Raw genomic sequence first — 17,876 nt, forward strand, 5'->3', positions numbered from 1 at the left:
GAGAATTAAACCTAATTTTATAAACACCTCCAATAAATAATGAATGCTTTAATGGGGGAGGAGGAACTTTACCAATGTATAGGGCGTACTTACAGGTAACGTAAATATGACTGAGAAGAATAGAATGGAGGACCCCGTACTTAAAAAGATAGGGGGTAGAGACACGTGTCCATTTTAGAATCTATAAAGGATGTGGACCCAACGTTAAATATTGAGCTTAGTTTGCCTTTTGTAGGGTCAAAGTCAAGTGGTGGAGGTCATGTGAAATGTATGAAAAGTGAAACGCTCATACTTTTACCCTCACTCTTAACTTATTTTTTCATTCCAATCATTTCCTTTAAATAAGCAGCTAAACATAATTTAGGAATTACAAATCTATTTACATATATAGCTTCTTTTTCTTTTTAAGAAATTGAAATTTTTGTAGATTAAGTCTTAGTTTCGCAGACAATGCAGGGTACGTGAGTTTGAGTGTACTGAAGCATATTATCTTCTTATTTATGAGTTGAAAGAAACTATGAATAATTTTAGGCATTGTGTCAGAAAGAACAAATATAAAGAAAAATAAACTAAAACTTTTTGTTATATATATATGATTAACATTGACATATTAGGGTTTTTCTTTTTAACAAAATTTGTATACAAGAAGCTCATGTAATATACCTGATTGAAAAAGAAAATTCAATTCATAAATTAAGAGAGAGGATAGCAATGCACATTATATTTTTAGAAAGAGAATTTAAATTTGAATATTAAAGATAATATTATTAGAAGAAGTAATTACAGATTCGAAAAGATATAAAATAAAAATAGAAGATACACAAAGAAATTTTAATTCTTAGTACCATGAACTTTAAGATGGATATATATATTTATATTTGCATTTTTATTTTAAAGAAATATGTCATATGTGAGCTGTGTTATTAATTCAATAAAAAAATTATGTAAATAATATAGGGTTAATTAACATTAAAATTAAAAATTAAAATTGTAAACCCTGCTCTCCATCATTGTAATGTAACTTGTAACAGTAATATAGTATATATGATGGAGATGGATTGGAAAATATTTAGTACATTTTAACCAAACCATGTCTATTACATATTTAAACATTGGGAAAGAAAGAGGAGAAGTGGGGACCTCTCACCACTCTCCACCGCCCACCAAAGCCAATCTTTGCCACCTCAATTTATCTAACCCTAAACTCCCCATCCTCTCTTTTAATTTCTCTCTAACATCCCAAACTCTTGTGTAAAACCATGATGGAATTCAGCTGAAACCATGGGATGCTGGTGTGCTTCCTACTACTCCATTAAACAACTTCAAAACTCAAAACCCTGAAAGCAAAGCCAGAAGAAAAAGAAAAGAGCTGTCCAATCCAAGCACTCTGTTCGCTGTTGCTATTATATATATATATATTCTCTTTTAGTCTCTTTTGCTTCCACTATCTTCCTTTAATTCTTTTACAAGCTAGCTTTTTATTATTTTCTTTGATGTTTTTGGTCTGGGATTCCTGTTTTTGTATGTAAGTTGAGATCGCTTCGAGATTGTAAAAAACAAAAGTATTATATAGCATGGATCCAGTTTCATCATCACATGGCCTCTCTCTTCCACCTCCATTTCATATGCGAGATTTCAATCTTCACCACCATCCTCAGCTTCAACAGCAAGAAAATCAGTACCATCATCACCAAAACTCTGAAGATGAGCAAAGTGGAAGCAGCAGTGGGGTTAAGAAAAGGGATCGGGACGATATCAACAATAACAACAACAACAACAGCAGCGCCAATAACGAAGGCAAAGAGCTTAGCCTTCAAGGCTATAGTGAAGGAGAGTTCAATCGAAGACCACGAGGCAGGCCCGCTGGATCCAAGAACAAACCTAAGCCACCTATCATCATCAACCGAGACAGTGCCAACGCTTTACGCACGCATGTCATGGAGATAGGGGATGGATGTGACATTGTTGAAAGCGTCGCAACCTTTGCTAGAAGACGTCAGAGGGGAGTTTGCATAATGAGTGGGACTGGGACCGTCACGAATGTGACCCTTAGGCAACCAGCCTCGGCTGGTGCAGTTGTCAACTTACATGGCCGATTTGAGATACTGTCATTGGCGGGATCATTTTTGCCTCCACCTGCACCGCCGGCTGCTACGGGGATAACCATATATTTGGCTGGCGGACAAGGCCAAGTTGTGGGCGGTAGTGTTGTTGGGACACTCACTTGTTCAGGCCCGGTTGTGATTATGGCAGCTTCTTTTAGTAACGCCGCATATGAGCGGCTTCCATTGGAAGAAGAAGATGAAGGACAGCTTCCAGTGCAAGGAGATGGAATTGGATCACCCGCTGCAGTTGGAGGGCAACAACAACAGCCGCAGCAGCAGCAAGCCTTGGCTGAGTCAAATGCGCCTCTTTTTCATGGATTACCACCTAATCTTCTCAATTCTATTCAGTTACCAAGTGAGGCATTTTGGGCTACTGGTCGCCCTCCATTCTAGCTAACAGTTTTCACCACTTAATGATGCGAGTGTTGGTTAATCCCGTTTCACCTTCAGCTATAACAATCAAAGACTACACAAGTTTAATTTGTATAGCTAGGAAATTTGGGTTTGTTGAGCAACATTTTCAGGTTTTAGTTTCTTTTACTGTTACTTTTTCTCTTTTTTTCCTTCCTTTACTGAATTTAATTTGATGAGTAGGTCATATATATGCCTGCATGCTGATTGAATGACAGTAAGTTCGTAGTTTGATTTCATGAGAATAAGAAGAAGAAAGGGACAGCTTCCAAAATACTATAGGTTACTTACAGTACTGCTTTTTCAATATATTTTTCTTGCTGCAGCTCCACGAAATTCTCATAATATTTCCCCCATTGAAGGAAGCTGCTATTATATCCATGCATGTCATTTTTGTTGTGTGATTTTACATTTGATTACTTGTTCATATATAGACACAGTTACATACACATACGCAAGTCTCCTCCAGAAAAGGAAGGTTCTTTCTTATACGCAAAAGTAGCTATAATATCTTTTCTCTTGTTAACATTACCTCTTTATGATGATGATGATCACCCATGCATAGGACTAGGAAGGCAGCTAGCGCCTAGCAATAAGTACAAATTAAGTTTCTCTCATTATATTGCTGGTGTGTTTATGTAAAGAGGCGCAGTATTATAGTTTCCAAATGTTTTGTTTCTTGAGAGAGAAAGAAAGATAGTGGATAAGGGAGACATGAACTTATTAGGTGGAGTACTGGTTTACACGTGCATTGCTCTGAACAAGCTCCTTTTCGAGGCAATACCACAAAACACTTGCATCAAAAAGGCCACGACCAACACTAATGTGGGCTCTAAATTTAGCATCTCTCACTCTCATACTTATCTGTCTATTTTTGGGATTCAAAGAAGGAGAGATTCTCTGAACTGCAACTGATCTCCATCTTTAAAACTCACAGCTGTCTGCTTCTTCTTTTTTTTTTTTTCCTTAAAAGCCAATCCTATTAGACTTATCCATTCGTTCTTGCACTGTTTTTCTTCATTGAATTCAGGTCTTCCTTTCTGTCTTCTGCTCTTTCCTTTTTATTGACTAGCCGTGATTTGACAGTCAAATAAATCACAAGAAAAGAAAAAGATAAACAAGCCGCACAGTGGGGGCATTCAGGGTTTTGTGTTTATTAGAACAAACAAAATGAATTTCCAAAACAAATCAACCCTTACAGTATAAAATAATTATGAACTTATTTATAAACAAGAACAACCTATCTTAGTTACCCTCCTTTCCATTTCATATATACAAATAGTTTCTTTACTATAATTAGCAAACTGCACAATACAGGAAGGCAGACAGGCTCGGATGAATACATTACATATATGAGATTACATAGATAATAATTTGATTGATAAATCAGAGGTTCAGTGTGTAATAAACAAAGCCAAGCGCATTCTATTTCATGCCAAAACTTCAACAGGAGCAAGGCTATATGTGTTCCTGCATTTTTTGAATGTGAAGAGTATCAATCTTCTAGTCTGAATTAGTTTAAGATGGTGGGGTTTTGCACTTCAAGTCCAATACTTCAATCGAATTTTTCGTAATTGTATTAATAGTTTATTCGTAGCCGCTTCAGTCCAGCTATGAAGTCGGGGCTAGAAGCAAGTGTTCGATGTGCAAGAGTTCTTATGTCTTCACGTGGACAGTCTTGTGAGATGCGGACTAGTTCCCACAAGGCACCTTCACTAATCATGTCTTTAGCATTCACTTCTGTAATGTAGGTAGTGAATTAGATCCTCATTAGAAACGTTTTTAAAGAGAAATGTCTCAAGATTTTCTTAGGAAAAATAAACGAACCATGTTGTGCTAAGTGGCAGAGTGCAAGCTCATTGTGGCGCCGGATTGGCGAGGCATCACTATTAGCATTCTGTACAATCCATGGAAGTGCTCCATCCTCGATCAGAAGAGATCTTCCAGTTTTGCTTCCTGTACCATTTGAGAACCCAATTACCCCACCCGGAAGACGAAGATATCATAAATATGTTTATGAACATACGCCCTAAACTTTGTTAACAAGGCATCAATGAGTTAAACAATGTCTTGACACGAGACGTGAGATCTCTAGTGAGAGATTAAAAGAATTCAAGAACTTGTACCCTGAGAAAACGTACCTTGAGTTGATGCTCTTGACTCACATTTAGCAAAGTTCGCAATTCCACGAGCAACTTGGGCAAGAACATCTGGATGTCCACATTTGACAATTTCTAGCAAAGCCTTAATACCACCTTCACCTCTTAGCTTAGTTTGCAGCTTATCTGGAGAACATAATGAAGTACTTGATTAAAGAGGTAAAACTACTGATTAACTTAACATTTATGGAAGTTGTCGATTGACCAACACATTCAATTAAGCCTTACACCAGTCTATGTTCTTTCAGAAGAACGTATCATTTACATTCCTTGAAAAAATTCACATGCATAGCAAATAAGAGGATTGAAGCAGATAAAAACCGAAAATATGAAGCAATTTACCATTGCCACACAGATTGGCGATGGCCCCAGCAACCATTCTAAGTGTTTGAGGATCCTTAGCATGACTTGCAGTCGTTGATAATAAGCTAATGCCCCCTTGAGACATTATAAGTTCCTGGTTTTTTTCTGACAAAATAAACAAGTAATATATGTAAAAAGGAAGAGAAATTGAAAGCGAAAAGACTGATAGCAAGTGGCACCATAATGCAGTTATAGCAGTATCAAGTAATGAATCAGAGGAACTAAATTTTACCATTCATTGCAAGATTGGCAATTGCACCAGCTGCAACTCTGTGTATGGTTTCATCATCAGAGCTTCCAAGCAGCATCAGCAAGGACTTTAGACCTCCAGCTTCTACAATCTTCTGCTGATTAGTTTCTGAACAATGAAGACGACGTTTACAGTGTCATTGATAGATCTAATGAGAACCAGCACTATCAAAGTAATTATTATCCGGACAGAAGAGATTGAGGAAACAGAAAATACGTCCATGTCGAAATCCTCAGTTATGTAGGATTGAAAATTCCACTCATACTAAAATTGCTTTCCACAAGATGAGAAAAGCCAGAAAACATGCAACAACCTAAACATGAAAGTGTTCTATCGTAACAATGTTGATTTTAGAGAAAAGTATGTCAGTGCTACAAAAAAATGGGGTAAATCAGGAACAGACAGGAAGAAAAGATACCCTCAGCAGCTAAATTTGCTACTACTTTCACAGCATGAATCCGCACATCAGCATCTTCAGCTTCAAGCAGTGACAAGATCTTTTGCAATCCCACTGTAAGAGAAAGCAAGAGATTAACCATAAATACGTTATTGTTTACTATTATTTATTATGGTTCTCTTAATATAAATATAAATTCAGGAATTTCTACTACCTTGTTCAAAGAGTTTTGCTACAGAGGCCTTCTCTCCATTTCCTGAATCCTTTAACTGTGATCTAACTTGAGAAACCGGAGAATCTAGTCTGCCAGGGACTTTCCCAGGACCACCTCTATCAAGTCTTTTTCTAGTCTAACACAAAATGCATGTCCAGTTAGAATTTATAAAGCATAATTAAGCAATTGTCACTCAGGTGACGAATATAAAAGTGTACTTCCTATCAGACAATTTTCAATTCCTTAAATCAGGCTGTTTTAGGGAAACAGTTTGAAACATTATATTTGCAGTTTAATTACAAGGACACAAACAGTATGAAAGTTATAACATTTACAATATACTTTGTGTATTTTCATCAGGAGAGGAATGATCAATTAGCAAATGAAGGACTATAAGGCAAAAGGAAAGAAGTATGGAAGTATTTCATATCAGGATCAATAGCAATAATTGGATGGACCATGCCAAACTTGTAGATTGCATAGATAACATACCTCGTCTGCTTCGAAACTTAGGTGCAATAACTGACTTTGCAGCATTGATATTTCCCCTTCAAGTTTCTCCTTTTGACATACCTCATCTTCCACCATCTTTCGCAGTTTCAAGATCTCAGAGTTTGCCGATGCCTATAAATTAGAAGTATGACAGTATGGACACCAGCCTATGCCAAATAAGTAGCAGAAAGCAGTGCTACAGAAATAAAATAGAGATACACAGAATTTACCTCCGACATTTTCAGTTGAGCTAGTTGACTTTTAAGGTTATCAACTTCCTCTTCGGCTGCTTTCCTTAGTGAAGTTTCTTTGCTAAGTAACTTTTTTACCTCGGCAACTTCCTCAGCAATGTGTACCATCTGCTCCTACGTGAGATAAAAAAAGGGCAGACACAATAAAATGAGGATAAAAATAGCTGTAAGTGACAAAAAAAACCTAGAGAAAAAGTAACAAAAGAAATGAAAAAGACAAAATATGGCAGCTCCCTAAATTCAGTTGTACGAGCTATCAAAATCAAAATCATGTAATAAGAGAGATAGTCCTACACAATTATTATATTTCCACCTTTCTTTCATTGCCCTGATTTTGCTGATTCATCATCCATTTCTCCTCAAGCTTCTTTATTGATTCCATATAGTCCTTTTGATACTTCAGTCTTTCCTTCTGCAACAAGAAGAAGTTACCAATTTCAGTATGCATCAAGTATAAATTAGAGCAACTCAAGGCACTGGGGAAAAAAAAAAAAAACATGACCTATCATCACAAAGTTCAATGATCAGCAGCTCAGCAGGTAACTGCACACTTAGTTCCACCCACTAAAACCCCCTTTTGATTTCTAATCATATTTCATACCATCCCATCCTTAAATTTAGAGGTCCTTAAATTTAGAGGTATATGACAATGAAAGCACCCCTTTTCTAATCACTAACAAGATCTATGTTACACATTTTACACATCATGTTATTCAAAACCATGCAGAAATTTCTACGACAATTATCCCTTTCTTTCTGGTAGAAAAAACTGGTAAAGTTATGACTGTGATAAATTTTATAGCATTATACAGATTAGCAAAGTAGACACCGCTTGCCAGCTGAATTTAGAATATCGACAAATTAAAAGAGAATTTCAAGGGTAAAAAACTTCTCTCTTTCCCTCCACACGACACAAACTTCACACAAATGCATGCATATGCAAACCAACAAATGCAAAACAGGAAAAAAATTCTTACCTCCACTGCATCAGCATAGTTTCTTTCAGCCTCAGAAATTCGGTTTTGTGCCTCTGCTGTCATTCTTTCAATCTCAACTTCAAATGCTTTCTGCTTCCTCTCATGCTCCATAATCAATTTGTCTAATTGTATGTCTAGTCTTCGAGCCAAACTTTTATAATCAAATTCTTCCTTGAGTTTCAACATATTCTCCACTTTCATAGCCTATAGAAGGCAAGGAAGTGCATATATTGAGCAATCAAATGGCTTAAGTACCAGCTGTTTTGTAAAATAAGATGAATTAAGTAAAATAAAGGAAGTTGTTCTTTAACCCACCCTCTGTCCAAACATTATAGTACTAGCTGTTTCTCCGCGATGACGTGGAGATGGACCTACGGTTATAACCAATGATGTTCTTGCTGTGCCTGTTAAAGAAACAAATGTCAGCAAAAAAATTTGCACTATGGAAGATGCTGGTCTTGTTCAAATGGGACTTAAGATGCTACAGAACAAGATTGTATAATTTAGCAGATATAAGTCTAATTCAGAACATCTGTGTCTATAACTACATGTACATTAGTGAGATGCATAGAATAATAGCTCAGTAAGTAATAACAGAGAGAAAAAAAAGCAATCCATTTACCTCCAAATGAATCTCGAAGCAATCTAGTAAGCTTTGAATCACGAACAGGAACATGAGCACTATTCTCTGCTAGTGCATTAATGCATTTCCCTAATGCACTAAGGGAAAGATTGATAGATTTGGCTTCCTCACGTGTATGGCCATCACTCCCTGCAAAGTAATAGCAAAAAAAAAAAAAGTTCAGCTTGCAGGAGAAACAAGAGAAGATGCTTTTTCACAAGTAAAAAAAGGTGGAAAGTAGGATCAATTATCACATAAACAGTCAAACTGATGGAGAGAGCTTTTTGCTCCCAATTTCATTACCTGACTTATCAATTCGCTCTGAACCAGCAAGATCTACAACAACTAACTTGCCCTTTCGTACGAGTGGAGGCCTAAGAGATCTAGCCATGCTAGTACTGTTACCATTGTCACTTGAATGAGCAGGTTCTCTTCCTTTGACAGTCCTCTTCACGTGCACCTAAAGCAGTAAGAGATAATTAATGGGGTGATAAGATAAATGAAGATCAATCATGTCCTCCAACAAATAAGTTAGTACAATAATATCTTAATTAAATTAATTCACCATCAAAAGGGCATGACTGCGAGAAGATTCAGTGTTCAATTTTGTATTCGCAGCATGGCGGTGAGCTTCTCCTAACCGTAGTAATTCCAAGAAACTCTGCTGATCTCTTATTTCTACAAGGGTAGCCCCAGGTAGTGAAACATCTCCAGATTTAGGCTCTTCAACAATGGAAATGTTATCATTAGTAGGATCAAGAAGATCCTGTAAGCTCTCCATGTAGAGCTGCAGAAATTTTCAATGAACAGTGCTATTAGGCACATTAAAATTTAAAACTCTTGTAACTTTGGAGAAAATGATAAAAAAAAATTTCTAAAAGAAAAGTAAGCTTAGACCAATTAGCACAATTCATGAAAATATCAGAAATCAAACACCAAGATCTGCAGTAATATGTATCTCCCAGAAAAGAATATCTAATATGCAACCTGCAAATAGGAGACCAAAACAGAATCAATTTCTGGTGAAACTTCTGCCAAAATATCCTCCATAGCACGGACCATTATTCCACGATTAGCTGTATCTTCCTCCCCAAGTCGACCAAGAGTATATGTTTTGCCAGTACCAGTCTGACCATAAGCCATGATTGTCCCATTGTAACCATCCAAAACACCCTATGAACACAAATTCACAATGACCTTGTTAATAAAATGAATAATGCATCAAAAAAGGCACCAAATCCTTTATAAGCTATGACCAAACACAGCAGTTATGTACAGCAGAACAAAACAATTGATAACTTGGGAGAAGACCAACACAAAACACAATGATAGGTTGAAACTATTTTCAGCCACCGCCTCTGCTGTTGCCAAGGAAGAATAACTAATAACAAGTAAAATTCTAACAAATTCTGGTACAATTAGAAAAGCCATGTACTCAAACCTCAACAACTGGCTTTGCAACAACTTCATACACACGCTTTTGCGATGCAAACTCTGTCAGCACTTCATCAAACTCATAGGTATCTGTGTCCCAGTTGTTTTTGCGAAGCTTTAACCTTTTAAGCTGAAAGAGAAAAGTTGAAGCATTGGTGAGAACTTCACCAAACTCAAGTAATAAACACTTACAGAAACTGGATGGGAGTTAATTTCAATAAATCTAAAAGCTAGTTAGGTGAGCTACGTGCACAAGTACAGGCATGTCGACTTCACTTTTTCTTAGGTGGTTAGAAACTAAATCCTTCTTGACTAATTGAAATGAAGTGATAATTATTCAAGAATTTGCTACTTTTCTCCATTTTCATTTGAATAAACTCACTTTTAGGCTGATGCATCCCTCAAGATGCCAACCCTGACAAAATATAATCGATATGCCCTTCTCTTAGCTTTTCCTCAATCATTTGTACTTCAAGATCATACAGATAAAAGAAAGCAGATAAAGACATCTAACAAATTTAAGGTCACTGAGAATTGTATTCCCTGCATATCCAACTGTCAGATAGCAATATAATACCTCTGGTTGAAGTTCTACACAATCAGCAAAATCAGCATCTGCTACTGACTCTTCTGCATTACGTGGACGTAACCTTACAGCCACTCGAACTCTTCCAGGAACTGAAGAGAAACATAAAGGCTTCAAATTAACAAATAAAATATACAGAACAAGCAAAAAAATAGAACGCTGATCATACTCGTCAAGAAAAAATCAATACTAGGCAAGCTATTATCATCACCCTGATCCTTTTTCTTTGTAAAGATTGAATTGACTAAGAATCTTACGTTTGGCAGCCCTGAATAAGGGCACTGAAAGATAAGCAAATATTAAGCTTTATAAATTGTCAGCATTATAAACATACTAAAAATAAGAAAAAAGATATCAAATATTCAAAGTGAATATTAAGAATGCTGTATGTCACGACTCGACCTAATCCATGGGGCATAGGCCGTGCCAGAGAATGTAAGCCGGAATTGTCTTTTGCCCATACGCCCCTTAAGGTTTTGCCATCTTAAGGTGACTGCCTTCAGATATACACATTCTGTACAATGCATTCATTTGAGGGTTTGAATCTCTCGAGACAAACCCTCATTTGTGGTTTGTGATGTGGGTTCGTATCTCTGGAGAAGCATCAAGGGTGGCACCTTTTTATGTCATGACCGGACCCAGCCAGCAGAGCATAAGCAGTATCATGAGAACACACGTATGAGTGCACTCTGCAGAACTGATACCAATGTGACAAACCCTTAATAAACTTGTGGGGCCCAAAAAGGATAATTCCGAATTATGTTCTAATGTTGCAGCCCTTGGCTATGCCTAGCGGACTGTATCAGGTCGTGATAGTTTATGACTAATTCATATCTAATTAGAGATCCATGAGCACCAACAGCTCAAATCCTGGAATAGTCTGGAACTTATCTAACCATGAATAAGTGTGATTGCTAATTAAAAAGATTTTAGATTGCATAATTTATCAAATTACTTTAACGGGAAACAACTTACGAAATTCTCTTCAATCACTTCTCAATTATAAGAAAATTTTCAGATATCCGACACTCTAAAACAGGGAAAGAAAAAAAAAACTCCACGACAAACAACTTTTATAAGATAACCAAGAAAAATGCACCAACGAAGATCTCAAACAAAACCCTGAAACAAACCTCCAGCATCATCTTTGGCAGCTCCACCTCCAAGTGATCCGGGGCTACTCTTCCTTAACCCGGAAGAAGCACCGGTCAAAGGCGAAGACTTATTTTTGAATGCAGGCTTTGAAGGGTTGGAATTCACAGAGAGTGGCTTATCTGTTGATACTGTTGATGTTGTTGTCGTTCCTTTGAGAGAGTTCCTATGAGTCCCATTCCTATTATTTCCACCACCACTAGCCATTTGCTTAAAAAAGAAAAAGACGCAAAATCAAAAATCTCTAAAAGAGTCAATCTTTAAGGTGCCCTATTCTTCCCTCCTGAAGTCTTGTTTCTTAGCTTATCCTTTGGTTGGTTGCAAAGAAAATGCAGTAAAAGGGGGCGGGGGGGATTTTGGAGCGTTTAAACTGTTAAGTTACCAGAAAGAGTGTCTAAGCAATGAATTAGAGTGTTTTTTTGTTTTGCTCTTACTAAAATACCCTTTTGAAACAGAAGTACGTTACAACTTACATGTGTTACTTGACTTCTACGTGCGACTCGTGACGGTGTTCAAACGGGCCAATAGGCTGTGGGTGTCGTGGAATAGTAAGGGAATCATTAAATTACTGTCCTGCCCCTGTTTTCTTTTTATCAAGTATATTAATTGCGAAAAATTCCATGGTTGGTTCTTCCAATGGTTTCTTTTTCATATTATTAATTATTAATCTCTAATTAGTATTAATTGCAAAAATATAACTTTGTTTGTTAAGAAACGCCAAGGAAGAGTGCTACTCAATTCATATTTACTTGTTAAATATTTAGATATATAAACCTTTATTTTAAAAGAAAATTTGATTATGAAAAGAAAAACAGAGATGGAGACATAAAGAAAATAACTTTTTGTATAAAATAAAAGCAAATGGTAATGCTAGCTACCAGCAGTGCTAACTTGGAATATTTAAATTTTGAAGGGACTAAAAAGTGTATTCTAAAAATAATTTAAAAGAAAAAAGAACCTCGTTTCAAATTTGAAGTGTTTTGAGTTTGAATACAAAACACCTTTCTCCAAAAAAAAATAATCTGGAAATTTAATTGCAAGCTCTTACCACATAGTCTTGAAATAATTCACGCTTTGCAGAGAGGTGATTTTACTAGCTCAAGATCAACATTAGTTAGGCAGAACCAACAACAATTACGAAGCTTTGAGCATGAGATGATCAGTTATATCGCAAGAGAGGCCAATTAAATTGCGAATCGAGTTAATTTGGAGTGAATTAATATTTTGACAAAACTCTTACAAAACTATTAGAAACTCTTAAAAATGATAAAGTTAGTGGCGCTTTCAATTTTATCAATGTAATTTAATCTTTTAAATTTTACTTTTTTTTTTATAATAAAAAAAAGTGGTTCAATTTATAATAAATTCATTCAGTCATTCTTCATCCAATAATAATTGCATTGGCTAGCTCTATCTTGTAATGTATTTGACTTTAAAAAGGCTGGAAAAAGAAAAGGAAAAAAAAAGTTATAGTTTGCTTAGCTCTTGGGTGATCCCTGACCCACTGGAAGGTACAAATAAAAAGAAAAGTAGGATCCATTGAATTATTTTGTTTAATTTTACTCAACTTTTCAAATTTTAAATTTAATCCTGCAATTTTTAAATATTTTAAGTGAATCCTCAATGTATCGATATTATATTAATCTAGAGGTCGTAATTATATGCTCAAATTTGAAGTAAAATATATTTAAAATACGTGGGTCAATTTGTAAATTTATGCATACTTATCGCATTAATATTTGAATATGACTGTGTTAAAATAAACAATGTTGATAAAACTTAGAAGTTTTTTTAACACATCAAATACTCCACATATTTTTAATTTGTCATATTTGAATTACCGTTTAACTCTTAAACTAATGGCTAGATTGATAGAATGACTTAATTGATATAATATCATTATTTTGAAAACTCAATTAAGATATTTTAAAGTTTGAAAATCAATTTAAAATATACATCATGGTAACCTATTTTTAGGCTTAAATAACATTTGGCACCTGAAATTGATATTTTTTTCTTAATTTGGTACTTAAATTTTCTTGGTCTAATTTGGTATCTAAACTTGACTTTTTTTTCCTAATTTGATACCTAAACTTGACACTTTTTTTTAAGTTGGTACTTAATCTTTTTAGGGTCTAATTTGGTACGTAAACTTTTTTTTTGTTTGATTTGGTACTTAAACTTTGTTTAACGTTTTACAAATTACTTCAATATGCTAATAATGTTTTTTATGAGATAACAAAATAATCAATGTGTGTGACATATAACAAATGATATGATTTTTTTATTTTATATGTTCAATTATTTTTAATTTTATTTATTTATCTTATTAATTGAAAATAAAGAATTTCTTTTAATTTGAATTTTTATTTAATATTAATTTGTTAAGCATAGCTTAATACCTGTTTTTTAACATGAATTTCCTCTAACACGAACAATATTTTTGTAGTATAACAAAAAAATTTAACACTGTTAGTATTTTACGTAATTTGTATAAACTTTAATAAATTTAGCTACTAAATTGAACTAAAAAGAAAGCTTAGGTACGAAATTAGTTAAAATTATCAAGTTTAGGCCCAAAAAATTAGGTACCAAATTAGAAAAAAATATTAAGTTTACATACCAAATTGGGCCAAAAAATTTAAGTACCAAATTTAAAAATATATCAAATTTAAATACCAAATATTATAATTAGGCGGATTTTAATCACTTCAATAGATTTAAGTAACTTTATTTCCGTGATCTATATATATAAAGTTAAATAGAGTAATATTCATTGTTCTATAAATCTTCCAAGTTAATTCATGAATGGAAGATGTGAAGCCAAAATCAGGTTACTGTTCAAAGAGATGGTGAAAGTGCGCAGTCGGCCTAGGCCATGCCCAATGCCATGGTCGGAGGTTCCATCAATTGCTCACCTAACTTATTTAATGTGAATTTTAAGAATGCCTATGATTTCAACATTTTAACATTTCAACTTGCCCTTTGCTGCCCCTACTTTGGCTACGTCTGTATTATGCACAAAAAGAAGACTTTGAGTTCATCAATTTTAGCTACAGTACAAATATATCATTTTAAAAAAATGACACAAATCGAATATACCAATAAATAATAGAGCACCAACTATTACATGTAAAAATTTATAAAATATTTTTAATTTTAATATTTTATGTTTTTGTATTGAGTTAATTATAATTTTAGTTATCAAATATGTATTATTGTGATTTGTATTGTAATTGTTGAGGGAAAAAAAAGGAGGTTAGAAGCTTAGACGACAGTTCACACGGTGGTAAACATGCGGAGAGCCATAGTAGGGGTCGTGTTTGGTTGAGGTAGAAGGAGAAGTAAGGGTGAGTAAAACTTGATTCGACTTGAAAAAATAAAAAAAAAAAATTTGAGTTAATTAAATTGGGTTATTCAATTTTCGAGTAAACTCGAAAAAGTAATTCAAGTTTCGAGTTAGAGTTAAGTTGAATTTTACAATTCGAATAACAGATTGGTGTAAATACCTCTTTGGTCCATGTTAATTTTGAAATGAACAAATTGGTCTCTCTCGCAACTAAAATAAAAAAAAAAACAATTTTTTTAAATTTAATATATTTATAAAAATTCCAAAATTTATATTTTAATAAAATTAAAAATTAAAACTCAAACAAATATAAAGAGTATATAAATAAACTTATGTTTTTAAAAAAAATTAAAATAATGATTTTGGGACCTAAATAAGTAATTTTTTCTATTATTTTGCTTTGAAAGAGTGGTTTCAAATTTATGTGTTATGGAACTAGTTATATTGTAACAAGATATTAATTTAACATATTTAATATTTTAATTTAACTTGAATAATTTTACTCGATTCAATTCGACTCAACTCAAATTTAATTTCAAATCGAGTTAAGACGATAAAATAAGACACATCAACATTTATAACTTAAATTTTTTTACTCAATTAAACTCAATTAAATTAAATACTCAACAGAAGCATGAATCTCTGCTCAAAGTTAAAAATGAAGTACTTATACGTGATAGTGGTTCTCTCTTAAGTTGAGGTTGAGACACATGTACAACACAAATTCCATCATTGTTAGCCAAGTGGGTAGCATAATAATCTTCGAGATAAGTTGTAATGGGGCGAAGGGAAACTAGGCAAAATACGATATGTGTGCCATGCAAGAGAGATTAGATTGAATGTAGAGTAAGATTTACAGAAAAAGCTATCAACATTTAACTGCAACATGTGCTAAAGATGATTTAAGCATGAAAATATGTTGTAGGAATATTTGTAGAGATTAAATTGAATTATTGATGAGAACTGAAGTTTAATTTAAATTTAAATTTAATTAAAAATTAATTTTGTTAGAGTTAAATTAAACTTCATACAATAAATATTAAAATATGACACATATAAAAGGTACAATACAGAAAATAAAATCAACTTATTCTTAAAGTAGTTAAAGTTTAAAGTTTAAAAGAATAAACGCAAAAAAGAAATAAAAGAAAAGAAAGTCCAAAACCAAAAAAAGGAAAAAGTTTAATCAAATAAGCAACAAATGATAATATTTTGAACCCCGTCAGCTCAGCCCTTGCTCCGCCCTATTGACCCACTTGCATGAACTCTTTATAGCGGCTAGCCAGCAAGCACATGGTGCGTGACATAAGTTCCCACAATCTCACTACTCCACTAGGAGGTTCCAACTGTTTCTTGTTCGCTCCTTAAACTAAACCTTAAATGCAGAGTTGGGTTACATTTTGAATTAAAATACTATTAAATGCTAAATAAATAATGCACTAAAAATTTTTGATCGTCAATATAAACATAAGTTATGATTGGTTTGAACAAATCTTTAGTTTTCACTTGAACCGTATGATCTATGGATCCGATGCATTTATTTATTTATTTTATCCCTGGATCATGATTTCAAATGTATTGTCATAAAGAACACTCCATCAATGGCTGCATGCATATCATATCCCGTATCTCAGTAGCTAACATAATTAAGTTAGTAGTGGTTTTCAGTATTCTGACAAATATCCAGGATATTGGCTATAATTATTGTACAATCTTGGATGGTGGGTCTTAATTGTTTTGTCGCATCAAAAGTTACAATACAACCCCATTAATGGAGGGTTTGCTCCACCAGTTCATGGGAGAACCATTTCCATTTTTTGCAAGTACTAAGACATTCATTCCCTCAATACTTCATCGCCAACTCCCAAGTCTGTACTCACTCAATCAAGACTGTATATCTATCCGTCTATTCAATTAGCCGAAAATCCAAACTATTAATACATTCAATAAATTTTTACATATGTCAACCATAAAAAACTTCAATTGGTTGATAATCTTTGGATACCCTGCTCTTCTGTTATTTTGGATTTAACCGTAGAATTTTCTTTTTCTCGATGAAAACCTTACATGTATGAAAAGTTACAAGAGCTTGGTACAACTGAACAAGAGCCTAAGCTCCAACTAAAATAAAACAAGGCTCTAAATATTGATAAACCTAAAGTCCGAATCAAGTAACCCAAGAGGATCTTACTCTTGAATTAGACCTCCATCATTGTTCACGAGCGAGAGCTAAGGAGTATTCAAAGCTATACCAATGGCCAAAAGCCATATGAGCAAACCATTGCATGGTAGACAACTATCCAAGTGAAAGACACATTATGGGAAAAGCCGATCAATAGACGTGAAGAACTTCAGAAAAGAATGTACAAAACATAAGCTGCTGGTTTTATGGCATGGCAAAGGGGTCAAACGGAGGGTAGTGACCAGCTACTCATCAGCCAAACGGCTAGCCACCATGATATCCTTGGAGAGTTCTAAGGATCCTTTTTAGATCTCGCCATTCAAGATCTCTAACCGAGATCCGAAAGGTCAGCCCTCTTGATCGACCGAGAGAGACGGTCAGCTGGCTTCAGGCAAGGCTCCTCCAAATCTTGGGTGAGGATGGGGAATAATTGCAAGCAATTGGGCCTGAGTGGAGTTGCTAAAAGGCGCTAGGTGGAGAGGTGCGGCAGTGACACAGGCGAGGGGGGTTCACGCAGTTAGGCTTTGTAGAAGAGAGACTGGTGTAGGGTCTGTAGCCGGCAGTGGAGAAGCCTTGAACGACGGCAAAAGAAAAAAGCAAGTCTCTAGAGATACAAAACCAAGAGAGAATTTGCAGTAGTATTTGAAGATCTATTTGGCCGTAGAAATTGAAATCGTATAGTTCCAATAAGATAATGTCATGCGAAAACCTTTATTAATTGCAAGGGAAATTACTTATTGCAGAAGGCCGCTCAAGAAACAAACTCGAATTTAATGTTTAGAATGGAATGCTCATCTTCGATAAAATTAAACAGTTAAGAATGTTAATGCATGGGTCGATTGATAATGACGTCTACAATCGGTTTACAGTAGCAGCATAGAAGATAACATAAACTGAAATATGGATATAATGAAAGATCAAAGCCAGAAACA

At 34.5% G+C, this 17,876-nt stretch overlaps 2 protein-coding genes across 3 annotated transcripts; one reads left to right on the forward strand and one right to left on the reverse strand.

Moving 5' to 3' along the window:
• Window positions 1-1,081: 1,081 nt before the first annotated feature.
• Window positions 1,082-2,792, forward strand: LOC108478656 (AT-hook motif nuclear-localized protein 26-like). The gene has a single exon (XM_017781129.2). It carries the CDS (start codon window positions 1,575-1,577, stop codon window positions 2,496-2,498), a length of 924 nt encoding a protein of 307 aa, XP_017636618.2. The 5' UTR covers window positions 1,082-1,574; the 3' UTR covers window positions 2,499-2,792.
• An 869-nt stretch (window positions 2,793-3,661) lies between these two features.
• Window positions 3,662-11,870, reverse strand: LOC108479831 (kinesin-like protein KIN-UA). Of its 2 annotated transcripts, none has more exons than XM_017782643.2 (19): window positions 11,395-11,870; window positions 10,253-10,353; window positions 9,683-9,805; window positions 9,229-9,414; window positions 8,807-9,028; window positions 8,545-8,701; window positions 8,242-8,391; window positions 7,935-8,023; window positions 7,620-7,823; window positions 6,956-7,054; window positions 6,622-6,750; window positions 6,392-6,523; window positions 5,900-6,035; window positions 5,707-5,799; window positions 5,271-5,396; window positions 5,018-5,143; window positions 4,658-4,801; window positions 4,344-4,472; window positions 3,662-4,256 (listed from the first exon to the last, which is right to left on the reverse strand). In XM_017782643.2, the coding sequence occupies exons 1-19, from the start codon at window positions 11,618-11,620 to the stop codon at window positions 4,096-4,098; spliced, it is 2,733 nt and encodes a 910-aa protein (XP_017638132.1). In that variant the 5' UTR covers window positions 11,621-11,870; the 3' UTR covers window positions 3,662-4,095. The 2 variants fall into 2 exon arrangements, with proteins under 2 accessions (XP_017638132.1, XP_017638131.1); XM_017782642.2 differs by having other exon boundaries at window positions 6,622-6,756.
• Between the last annotated feature and the right edge of the window lie 6,006 nt (window positions 11,871-17,876).

This window comes from Gossypium arboreum, chromosome 12, assembly GCF_025698485.1.
Source record: "Gossypium arboreum isolate Shixiya-1 chromosome 12, ASM2569848v2, whole genome shotgun sequence".
In the NCBI taxonomy this organism is placed as follows: Eukaryota; Viridiplantae; Streptophyta; class Magnoliopsida; order Malvales; family Malvaceae; genus Gossypium; species Gossypium arboreum.

Bases quoted from the DNA above. Each gene is read 5' to 3' on its own strand.
- LOC108478656 (XM_017781129.2), top strand. From the start codon at position 1,575: ATGGATCCAGTTTCATCATCACATGGCCTCTCTCTTCCACCTCCATTT.
- LOC108479831 (XM_017782642.2), bottom strand. From the start codon at position 11,620: ATGGCTAGTGGTGGTGGAAATAATAGGAATGGGACTCATAGGAACTCT. The intron at 5,800-5,899 runs GTAGTAGAAATT...TTTCTCTTACAG, and splicing joins AGCAAAACTCTTTGAACAAG to TGGGATTGCAAAAGATCTTG. The intron at 5,144-5,270 runs GTAAAATTTAGT...TTATTTTGTCAG, and splicing joins TGCCAATCTTGCAATGAATG to AAAAAAACCAGGAACTTATA.